This window comes from Mustela lutreola, chromosome 17, assembly GCF_030435805.1.
Source record: "Mustela lutreola isolate mMusLut2 chromosome 17, mMusLut2.pri, whole genome shotgun sequence".
Lineage (NCBI taxonomy): Eukaryota > Metazoa > Chordata > Mammalia > Carnivora > Mustelidae > Mustela > Mustela lutreola.
Window position 1 is genome coordinate 6,823,374 of NC_081306.1, and position 12,080 is coordinate 6,835,453.

At 47.3% G+C, this 12,080-nt stretch overlaps 1 protein-coding gene across 4 annotated transcripts in view; it reads right to left on the reverse strand.

Annotated features, from left to right (window-relative positions):
- Positions 1–1,201: 1,201 nt before the first annotated feature.
- The window catches only part of SLC5A11 (solute carrier family 5 member 11), a 41,950-nt gene continuing 31,071 nt past the window's right edge, over positions 1,202–12,080 (reverse strand). For 3 of the 4 annotated variants that reach the window (XM_059155366.1, XM_059155367.1, XM_059155365.1), the window contains 6 exons: positions 6,627–6,734; positions 6,118–6,268; positions 4,005–4,173; positions 3,409–3,624; positions 2,599–2,767; positions 1,202–1,492 (listed from right to left, as the gene is read on the reverse strand). In XM_059155366.1, the coding sequence (XP_059011349.1) occupies positions 1,290–1,492; positions 2,599–2,767; positions 3,409–3,624; positions 4,005–4,173; positions 6,118–6,268; positions 6,627–6,734 (1,016 nt within the window). In that variant the 3' untranslated portion in view covers positions 1,202–1,289. Of the gene's footprint in view, positions 1,493–2,598; positions 2,768–3,408; positions 3,625–4,004; positions 4,174–6,117; positions 6,269–6,626; positions 6,735–12,080 lie in introns of those variants that run through there. The other variant, XM_059155368.1, reaches the window with a different exon arrangement.

Sequence of the window (12,080 nt, forward strand, 5' to 3'; positions counted from 1 at the left end):
TTGATGGTTCCAAAACACAACACAGACCTTCTCTATTTGAAGAGAAGTTTCAATTTTCATTCTCCTTCATTTATTAAAATCTCCCAACCCCAAGAGCTCCAATCTAAAGAAAAACGGTGATCATTTGATTTTTGTCTGCGTGTCAAAGGTAAATACCAAACCAAGGCTACTGCCCATCTTCTTGAATGGGCAAGGCCCAGAGTGGGGCATGGAGGTCAGCTTGTGTTCAGAGCCGTAACCGCATCATGATGGAAGCATCTCCAAGGTCCCACAGAGAGGTGATTACCCCTGCTGGGACAGTCACCACCTCACTGTCCCATTCTGGCACAAATACCATCAGAAAGGAGAGGTTTTATAATGTGAACTCTAAGTGGCCATCCCTGGTCATCAGGAGGGTGCTGATGTCCAGGAAGCTGCTGCTGAGTGTCTGGTCCCCTAGAGCTTTCCTCACTGTGACACTTGCTTCTCGTTATGATATCTGGGAAGTAGACCAGAGGGGGTGCCCTAGAATCTTATGCTTTAAGAAAATCGGAGAAAACTGTGTGTACTTCCCAAGTGCTGGCATTGACTATTTTTCCGCTTAATTCCCACAAGGCTGCTTCCCCTCAAACAAGTGGCCAGAGGGATGGGCATTTCCACAGCAAATCTCTACTGGCCGAGGGGCTGTGGGGCTTTGGACCTGAAGAGCGGCCAGCCCTGTTCCCTGCAGCCCCAGCCGTCCACCTTTCTCCATTCTGGGCTCTGCTGGGGTCTGCCCAGGCTGTGTCTGCCATGTGCACGGCTAAGGTCAAGGGCAGGCTCACAGAGCCAGCCCTGATGCCATCTTTGGGGTAGCCCTGCGCCTTGGCCTGTGATTCCAGTCCTGGGATAAAGCCACTCCTTCGCCCAAAGTCAGCAGGAGTGGAAGGCGAGTGGTGGCCTGTGGGTCCCATTCCCTGTACTCGGAAGGTGAGCCGGGCAAGTTCAAACGCTAGTGCGCTCGGCCCTGGCGAGGGGTCTGCTGCCAGGCTGGGAGGTCTAGTGGGTCTCTTCGCTTGTTTATCCCTCTGAATTCCCCCTTGGTGTTGCACAATAGACAAGAAGATTGAACAGAAGAGAAGAGGTAGCTTTGACACTTTTCTCCCCCACCTTCTGACCCCCATTCCCTTTTAAGAAAAGCACTAAATGTCACGTTGAAAATGAACTCCTTTGAAGCCTCACAGTAAACAAACAAAGCTTTATTATTTATTCCCTTTCATTACAAAAACAGGGCTCAGACAACAGACTGGACCCCTGGGTTCACCCCCCCATTAAGCAAAGTAGCCCCAGAGAAAAATGGCGCAGCTTACACAGACGATGAGGTTGATGTCCAGAAGGGTTTTTACAAGGGGATTTTCTTCCAAGGAAGCTATGACCGGTTCCACGGTGCTTGGGGGTTCCTGGCCCAGGCTCTCCATTCCACAGAGCCACAAGATGGCTCGCATCACTTTGGACTGCTTTGGGGTCGTGTCACCTAAAAAAACCCAAATGAAGGTCAGAAGGGAACAGAGGGGCCGACCAGCTGTGTTCTGTGCCCAGTGAGAAATATTTCCCATACCTTTTCTGGGAAGTATTCATGAGGACCTTAATCTTCATGAGTACCTTTCATCATTTTCAGATGAAAAGACGGAGCCTCATTTGACTAAGTTGGGTGAAGCCGCACAGCTGGTAAGCGGTAGCAGAGGTGGGTTTAGAAGCCACATCTGTCTGATTCCCTCCTCTCTATCACACCGTCTGCCAGGAGGCCCAAGGCAGGGAAGGGCACTCTTGTGGAAAACTATTTCCCCATTTAGAGCTGGGGCTGCAAGCTCCATGGCCTTTAGGGCTAGTCACGTGGTCAGGACAAAACACTTTGCTTATTAAACTTGTCAAAATATGAACCAGAAAAGATTCTCTCATTTTTCTTGTAACACATGGCCTTCTGGATCTATCCTTGGACTTCCATCATTAGGTTGACATGGATTCATAGCCGCAGAATGTTTGTCTGTACATGTATATTGACAGATGTAAAAGGCCACATGTGATGGTAAATGACAGCCCACGGCTGCAGGGTCATGGCGCAATAGGGATGGGTGGGGACCTTGGCTCACTGAAGGGTACAACCCAGTCTGAGGGGCCGGCTTTCCAAGCTCTGGACAACGTTAGTCATGCAGACATGGGGGCCCAGAGTTGTTACACCTTCCCATGTTTCAAAAGGAGATGGAAATCTGGCATTTTATGTGAAATCTCCCAAGTTTTCAATGTCGGCTCACCTTTTATTGAAATGGTAGGTGGACTACACCACAGTATGTCTACAGGCTGCCAGTTTGAAACCAGCAATTTAGAGAAAGCCAATAGCATTCCAGCCTGCCTGGCAGGATCTCATGGGGACTAAGGGAGCTGTGTTGTATCAAGGCACTCAACACCCACTTGCTGTTACTATTCTCCACTGAGCTTCTGTTGAAAGTTAGAACAGACATGGGGAGTCAGGGGATGCTAACAAGTACACCCCTCTTCTGGCTTGTGATTTGGTAGAAGTATCTCTCCTTAAACACCTCATGCTTCTTGGGTTTCCACTGTAACCGAGGAGAGGCAACTCACAGCTGTGGGGTTTGGATATGTTTTCTTGAACAATCTCCAACTGGATGTTTGTGATGCTGGCCTCTGGGGTCCCATTCTGAGAGACAGTAAGGGGCCGGGGAGTTGCTGGTGGCACCTGTTCCTTCTGGACCATGGGGTCATGACGAGTAAACCAGGTCAGGCGGCTTATCTAAGGAGCAAAGATGGATCAGATTAGGGTTCCCTGCTCCACCCCATGTTGGGCCTCCCGTGTGAGAATGCCCACCATGACACTGTACCTCCAAGCTCCAGCTCCCTGCGCTCTGCACAGTCAGTGGACATTTCCCCCCACAAAATGGACATTTCCCTGGCTTGCTTTCTTCAGCAGCGCTAATTCTGTTGGGATCTCACCCTCCTTCATTCTGGCCTCCCAGAGCTTAACCCTAGCCTGGGGCTTTTGGAGGACCCCCCCATGCCTTCATTGTGCATTTCTCTAGCCATGGAGACTGAACTGGTTCATGGGTAAACATGTGTCGAGCTAACTGCATCAATGGGAATCGGGAACCCTGCCGGAAATGCTGGGACAAATGTGTTTCTGCTTTTGCTTAATGAGTATAAGAAAAGATAAAATCCCTGGAAACTGCCAGTCCCAGATGGCACCTGAAAATTGAGGCAGAAATGAAGGATGGATTTGGTCCTCCATCCCAACTCAAGCTGTCCCTTAAAGCCCAATCCTGGATATTCCAGCTTCTTGAACAATCAAACCCTCTTCATTGAGGCCAGTTTGGGTCAGTTTTCTGTCGCTTGCAGCCAAGGGTCTCCATGGTTATACAGTATCAAACCCAAACATACCATCTCCTTGGAGGGCGACTCTGTGAACCAGCTCACACTGGACACGGTGATCAGAGTCACTGCAGACAGAACCATGGAGAAATAGAGGTAGTGGACATCCTTCACCACAGTGGGGCGGTCATCTGGCTGGTCACACCGAGGTTGCGGGTAAATGAAGTCCAGGACCAGCCGAATCAAGCCTAGGAGAAGGCCCAAGATCAGACCTGAGAAGGCCCCCTGCAAATCAGAGCAAGGCCATCTTAGAGACATCCAGGGTTACAGGGCAGCCAACCTGGGCCTCTGCAGACCTCAAAAAGCCATTTCCAAGAGTTTGCCTTTCTAGGGATTGTTGATGTAGGGGTCAGTAATTTAAAAAGGATTGGAGCTCCTTATCTGTTTATCTTTCACACATAACTAATTATTGATGTGTAATATACTCATTCCTTATAAATTTAGCTTCCCTGTTTCATGACACAGTGCATCCAAACAGAACCCCCGTGGTTGCTCTTCAAAGGCCAGCTGGCCCCCTTCCCACACCTCCATCCCCAGAACTCATCCTCTGGAACACCACCCATGTCATTAAGACATCCTCATGGGCGGTGCTTATCCAGAGCTACCTTTTCATTGGTCCGTTTCCAAAAACATCCCATGATGAAGACCACGGCCACAGGCGGCTGCAGGTAGGAGCTAATGGACTGGATGTAAATGAAGAGCTGGCCTCCCTGGCTGGCTTGGACTACGGGGATCCAGAGGATGGAGACCAGCACCAGCAGCAACACAAACACCCTAGTGCCAGGTGGAGAGAGCCCCTCGTTAGCATATTGCTCCCGGAAATACTTCCTGCTCTCTCTCTCTCTTTACTGTTTTATTGAGGTAGAATTTACATACCACGAGATTCACCTATTCTAAGAGTAGAATCCCATAACTCCAAGCAACAATTTATTCTTTATCTATTCCTGTTTCTATGGGTTTGCCTTTTCTGGACATTTCATAGAAACAGGATTCAACAACATGTGGTCTTTGGCAGCCAGTTTCCTCCATGTGGCGTGCTTTTGGGGTTCATCCACACATCATACGTAATCACGGTATGTCATTCATTCTTTTTTTTTTTAAATTAAGATTTTTTATTTATTTATTAGAGAGAGAGATCGACAGTGAGAGAGAGCATGAGCGAGGAGTAGGTCAGAGGGAGAAGCAGACTCCCCATGGAGCTGGGAGCCCGATGCGGGACTTGATCCCAGGACTCCGGGATCATGACCTGAGCCAAAGGCAGTCGTCCAACCAACTGAGCCACCCAGGTGTCCATGTCATTCATTCTTATTGTTGAAAAACACTCCATTGAATGGATCTACCATGACACACCACTGTTTATCCTGCAGTGGTCAGTGGATACTTGTGTTGTCTCTACTTTTGTCCTCTTATAAACAAAAGCTACTGTGAATATTTGTGTTTGAGTTTTTATGTATTTCTGGGAATGCAATCTTTATGTAGACATATGTTTTCATTTCTGGGAGTGCAACTGCTCAGTCATATGATAAGCTGTATGTTTAATTTTTTTAAAAGGTGCCAAACTGTTTTGAATGGTTGAACCATTTTACATTCCCGCTGGCAGAGTTAGGAAGGTTCCAACTTCTCTATCTCCTTGTCTGTCTTTCTGATTATAGCCATTCTAGTGGGCATGTCATGGTATCTCCTTATAGTTTTCTAGGATTACAATTTCATTTTGTAGATCATTTTAGATCACGAGTCTTTGTCAGCTACGTGGCTTGCAAATAGTTTCTCCTTATCTACAGATAAGGAGAAACGGCTTGTCTTCTCATTTCCTTAATGGTGTCTTTTTTTTTTTTAAATTTATTTTTATTCTTTAATTATCTTTAGCCAGAGAGGCAGGCAGAGAGAGAGGAGGAAGCAGGCTCCCCACCGAGCAGAGAGCCCGATGCGGGGCTCGATCCCAGGACCCTGGGATCATGACCTGAGCCAAAGGCAGAGGCCTTAATCCACCCACTGAGCCACCCAGACGCCCCAATTTTGAAGTGAAAAAGTTTTAGCTTTTGATGAAGTCTAATGTATTTGTTTCTTTTCCTTTATAAGTTATGTTCATGCTGTCAGACCTAAGAACTCTTTCCCTAACTCAAAGCTGAGACAGTCCTTGGGGGCCCCAAGATGCTTATTAGCATGTATTTTACATAAGATTCGCATACCATCCATTTTGGTCCCTTTTGTTCCTCCCATTAGATTTCAGGACCTTACAGAAGCCTTGGTAGGAAAACCTTCCCCACACCACTACCCTGCCCAGTCCCTAGAACTTCTTCCTCCCTTTTACCTGGCTAACTAACTTCTATTCATCTCTCAGGCCCCACCCACTCCAGGCTGGGGACTCCTTTGAATCTCTACATCTCCTGGCTTCTCCTCATGGCACTCACTGGGGTTGTAGTTTCCATTTAATTAACCTCTCTCTTTAATTATCTTTAGCTTTCTGAAAGCAGAAAACTGAATCTTTGCTTTGGGTCTAGCCACCCGGCACATAGTAGGTGCTCAGTGAACATCTCTTGAACGAGTGGCTTATTCGTACATAGAGTCCTAATGAACCTCACCTTTGCCCTCAGAGGAGGCTGAGCCTCCAGCATGAGTGGCTGGTCAGTGTTTGCCTCTGAGTTGGCTCAGCTTTCTCCTTCCTGGGTTTCTAAACTGTTCACTCTCCTTCCCCAGTCCCACTCAGTGCAACCTTACCTGCCTACAATCATGAGCTCTTTCTCTGATGCCCGAGGCCGGATGTGCTTCCAGAGGTCCATGGTGAAGATGGTGCTGGCACTATTAAAGATGGAGGTGAGGGAGGACATGAGCGCCGCCACCATCACAGCCATCATGAGCCCACGGAGCCCTGGGGGCAAAAGGGAGGTCTATGGGCTCAGGCTTTTCCTGCTAACTGCCCCTGCCTCCACTCAGGACCCCGTTACCCCAGGCCCATGGTGCCAACCGATCTCCCAGTAGGTGCCACTGGGAGGAGGCAGAACTTGGGGTGGGAGCGAGCTATAAGGAGGGACCGGGGGCTGGAGGGGGACCATAATCAGGACCTGGGTTTTATCGGAGGCCTCTGGCTCTGGGGCTCAGTCCCTCAGCCCAGAGCGCATTTGCTCCTGCTGCCTTCCCATCCTGCCCTTCCCTCAGATCAGGGCCCAGTCAAGGTCTTCCTTTCTGGGCACTCCAGGGGACTCCATCCAGGGGCGAGTGGCCATTACCTGTGGGCAGGAGTTCCAGCACAAGTTTGGGATATGCGATGTCAGAGCAGCCGGAGGGGTTGCTACAGACCTTCAGGCAGGTCTCTGGATCTGCACAAGCCACTTGATCTGCGGAAGAAACAAGGTGCAGAGTGAGCAGACAGACCCTCTGAGCCCAGGCCAAGCCACAACATGGCCTGACGCAGGCCCACGCCAGGAGACAGGATGACTATCTATATGCGTACAGCTCGGTGAAATAAAAAAAGATCCCAGACTTCACAAACCATTACCTTCTTACTTAGCCTTGCCCTATCTGTAAAATGGGACAACAACGTATGCCTACTTGGTACGATTATCCTGGGGGTTGGCTGAGATGACGTATGTAACGTGCTTGGCCCAGAAGCCGCTACGTAGGAAGCACTGAATACATTTCAGCTGTTATGACTGTCACCCTAATAAAGCTGAGACACCTCGTGGCCATTCTCTACAATGTCCCTCATCAGGAAGCATCCCCTGATCCCCACAAAGGGACACATGCCATTCACATCTTGCCTACAGTTCCTCCAGTGCACTGGAGAATGCCATTTCCCCCACATGGGATGATTATTTTCCAAATCCCTCTCTCCCCTAGCTCCTCCAGAGCTGTTCTCCTTTTAGGCTCCTAACAACCCAGCTATGCCAGTTGGATGTCCCTGTCTTCCTCTTCCTGTGTTTCTGTATCGGGTCTTTGCTCTCCTGAACAGAATTCTGCTGTTCTGGCGTAAATCCACTCAGCCTTTCTGGCACCTGGAGTTCTTCATCTCCTCGTATAACGATGAAAACATCCCAAGCATACAGGCCTAGGCCTCTTGCTTGGAGTCCAGAGTGTGTGACAGAGCAGATGCTCAACAGATTTCTGAGGGACAGAGGCTAGCTATCACTGTGCTCCTGAATGAGGGAAGAGATTACTTTCACTGTTGCACAGACGAAGAACCAAGATCAGGGACCTGAGTATAAATATCCAGCAAGGTCATGTCAGAGGCAAAGTCGAAACCCAGGTCTCCTGACTTCCAATCCAATTTTTCAGAGAACACCAAGAGAGTAGCTGCTTTTCTGTAATGAGTCTGACAGGCACCCCACCCAAGGCTTCATCCTGGCCACTGGGACCTTCAGAACTCTGTATGGTCTCAAAGGTTTGGCACCTGTGTCTGAACAATACCTTTCTCGTCACCTTCTGATTTCTTCAGCTCCTGATATCTGAGCTAACCAGCGCTCCTCACCAACAACCCAATGCCTACCCAATACCACTCACCCCAGCTGGGTCAATGATTATCTCTCAAGTCTCCTCCACCAGGTGGACTGAGAAATAACTCCCATAAATCCCACCGGGGCCCCATCTGCTCAATCCAAAGTCTTCAGTCCTTGCTCCTCATTTTGAAGGGTGATGGGCTGTCTGTCCACCCATCTTGAACTTCAGCTCACAAGTGAATGTGAACCCCTCCACTGCTCATGCTTAACTTCCTGCCTGGTTCCAGTGCAATATCAATGTCACAATGACCATTTAACTGAGACCTCAAATGTAGATGTTTGATCGTATCTCCACATGAGCTTGTATACTTAGTCTCTATATTTTTACCTGCTAATTTAATAAATGTAAACACTTAAAGGACACCACAATTTTAAAATGCAATATTGTTCTATCTTCATTTTCTTTTTAATGTAATGGAAGACCTAAGCAATGGATACAGCCCTGGGCCCCTTCATCCACTTGGGAAGTCCACCGGCAAACCGGTCATCATAAAATTTCTCCAGGCATTGTTATGTCTTCCCAAAGGCTGGCACCCCTCACCTCACTAATATCCACCAATGGGTTCTGTGGCCACAATTAATAATATAGTTGCTACAGAACAGAGGTAGATGCCCCCAAAGCTCTGGTTCAAACCTCAGACAAAATTAAGACTACAGACCAAAACTGGTATTTGAAGAGAAGTCCTGAGTAGAAACAATCTTGAGAAAAATGCTTTTGACAGGTCAAAGTTCCTGGCTTTTTATGGCTCTTCCAAGAAGCCTTAAAAGAAGATAAGGGAAAAGTTTCATCCCCGTGCTTAGAATGTTGTAAGAAGCCTCCCAGTCAGGCAAAGGTCTTATTTACATTCAGATTATATGGGCTTTACCTTTTTTTGTCCAAAGGCTCCTCTTTTTTTCTTTTCTTTTTTTTTTTTTTAAGATATATTTACTTTAGAGACAGAGGTCAATCCCAGGACCCTGAGACCATGACCTGAAACCAAGAGTCAGTTGCCTGACCAGTTGAGCCACCCAGGCACCCCCAAAAGCTCTCCTCTTCAAGGTACACTGAGAAAAAGCAAGACTCTCCCTGGGATATTTAATTAACTACATAGTTTAACCTTTGGTTGTTAAGCTTAGGTTGGTTAACCTTCCAGACATGCACCCTCCAACCATGAAATGTGACAGACACAGTTTACAAAGCATGTTTGTGGCAGTTGTTCTTGTCTGTTCAGCTTAAAGAATATATTCATTCAGGGTGCCTGGGTGGCTCAGTCCGTTAAGCATCCTATTCTTGATGTCAGCTCAGGTCTTGATCTCAAAGTTGTGAGTTCAAGCCCCACACTGCACGCCATGCTGGGCATGGAGCTTACTTAAAGAAAATAAAAAGAATATATTCATCCTAAGGATAATTAGTTGGCTCAGTTAAGCTTACAACTGAAACCAACAGCCTTATCGGTCATTAACCCACCATTGGGTAACAACCACCCATCTGTCTTGGGTTAATTAATCAACCATTTCATATATGGTGTGGGTTCTCATATCAGTCCCTCTGATAGTTGGCATAAAGGATGCTTCTGGCAAGGTCCCATCCAAACAACATTGTTGTATTCTTCACAACTCCAGGGGGAAGAGATGTTATTACACCTATTTTAAGGACAAGTAAATTGAGGCCCAGAGAGGTGAAAACGCTTCCCCAAATCAAATAGCGAGTAAATATCATGATGAGGTCTCATACCCTGAGTGTATTCCAGAGCTCAGATGGGGACGATTGGGTTTGTAAATGGGTACACTTCTAGACTTGCATTTTATTGTTTGAGGGTGGTTTTGCTTCTCTCTTAATTTCCACTATGGTTTCTTTCAAAGTGTGTGCCATTTCTCAGATGGATAAGTGGAAGAAGGTGTTCTTCAGGCTCATTACATCTCAGGATTAGAGCATCCTTTTGGGTGGCTTCTGGACCCAACTGAAGATTCAGGGGGTAGCTGGAAGAGCAGACACAGGGGGAGACATGGAGATAGGAAGGTAGAATGCATTGGCCTGGAGGCTGGCACTTCAGGCAAGGGCTTCTCAGTCTTCTGGGGAGCTTGTCAAAAACAGACCGCTGGGCCCAAACCTCAGGAGATTCTGATTCAGTAGGTCTCGGACAGGGCCTGAAAGTTCGCATTTCTAACAAGTTCTAAGGTGACATCGCTGCTGCAGGACTGGGGAACTACAAGAAGGACTTGTCCAGGTCTTCAAACATACCATGCCGACCTCACCTTCTCCAACCTACTTCACTCTCAAATTCCTTTCACTTATTGTTAGTACTATATGCTAGAGTGTTTTGATTTATATCTTATGTTGCTTCTTCATGAGTACCAGACTCATCTGTTACATTCAAAAGTCCTTAGAGACATAGAACATGGCATTGTTTCACTTAATCATGATTGCTGATTGATGGGCTATTAAGAATGATGATCAAGGGGACACCTAGGTGGCTCAGTAGTTTAAACATCTGCCTTCAGCTTTGGTCATGATCCTGGGGTCCTGGGATCGAGCCCCATGTCGGGCTCCCTGCTCAGTGGGGAATCTGCTTCTCCTTCTCCCTCTGCACCTCCCTTTGCTGGTGCGCTCTTTCTATCTAATAAATAAATTAATTAAATCTTAAAAACAAAGTATAATTGTCAAGGTGTTGTGATTGATCTTCCAGACACTGACCCAAAGCTTAAGGTGTAATTTGCTAAGGCAGACAATAGCATGATTAAGAGCTGGGCTTTGGAGGCAGATGCAGCTGGGTTCCAATCCCAGCCCACCGAGTAACTAGCCAGGTTAACTTTCGGCAAGTCACTTAACCTAGGAGGGGTCTAGATTGCTCCTCTTTATCCCCAACATCCTACCCATCATTAATCTTGTTGTATCCACTCTGAAATGTACTTTGAAACTACCCAGGGCGCCTGGGGGACTCAGTCAGCTAAGCGTCTGACTCCTTATTTCAGCTCGGGTCATGAACTCAAGCTCACGAGATCTAGCCCCACACCAGGCTCTCTGCTGGGCATGGAGCCTGCTTAAGACTCGTTCTCTTTCCCTCTGCCCCTCCCCACCAAAAGAAAAAAAGAAATCCCCCATATGGATCAACTGTTGGCTCACAATCAATGGATGTCACATTTACTTATTTCTTCTCTTTGTGTGTCTCCTCTCCACTAGAATGTGAGACCCACAACAGCAGGATACTGTTGGTATCAAGGATCCCCAGGTCTCCCAGATTAAGGCCTCGTAGTTCACTGGCTCTCAGTTTCTTCGATGGATGCATGGAAGAATAAATGAGTGGATGAAGTTCAGTTTCCTCATCTGTAAATGAAAAGAGCCCTAACACAACCTACCTTATAAGGTTGTTTTGAGGAATAAATGAAATAATACATAAAATAAGAATAAACACTTCTATAGTGCTTACCTCATGCCAAGAACTGCTTTAAGCCTTATGAAGGATTATTCCCATTTTATGAGGGAGGGAACAGAGGCAAGTGGCTTTCCAAGGTCACACGGCTAGGAAGTGACAGAGCCAGAATTCTGGCTGCAACATTCAAACCAGAGTCCATATTCAGAAATACCACACTGTAAGACTCTTGTCATGATGAAGGTATGTTGTTTAAAGCCAGTTCTTTGTTCATATATCAAGCCTCACCCAAAGCTGTGTATTTTCCATTAAGTCACCACAAATCCCAAATCCCAGTTCTCACTCTGACCTGGCTTTTCTCAAGTCTTGGGGACCTTTCCTGGAACCAGGACCAGTGACTCTGGGTTCTTCATGCCCTCTGGGCTGGAGAAGGGGGAAGCACAGAGTCTAGCACGAGCAGAGCAACCCCCGTTTTCCTCCCCCAATTCTTTTCTCCTAGGCTTATTGTCCTAAATTATTTTGACAAAACTTCTGGGCCATCCTGTCCTTTCTTTACCTCAGCATGACATCGTGTAGGATAAAGTGCAGGGGAGAGATCACTCGACCTTACATTCCCCTTTGAATTAATAACAGCCTTGGTGGTGGGCACCTGGGTGGCTCAGTCAATTAAGCGGCTGCCTTCAGCTCAGGTCATGATCCCAGGGTCCAGGGATCAAGCCCCGCATTGGGCTCCCTGCTCAGCGGGAGGCCTGCTTCTCCCTCTCCCTGCTGCTCTGCCTACTTGTGTTCTCTCTCTCTCTGTCAAATAAATAAATAAAATCTAAAAAGAAATAAATAA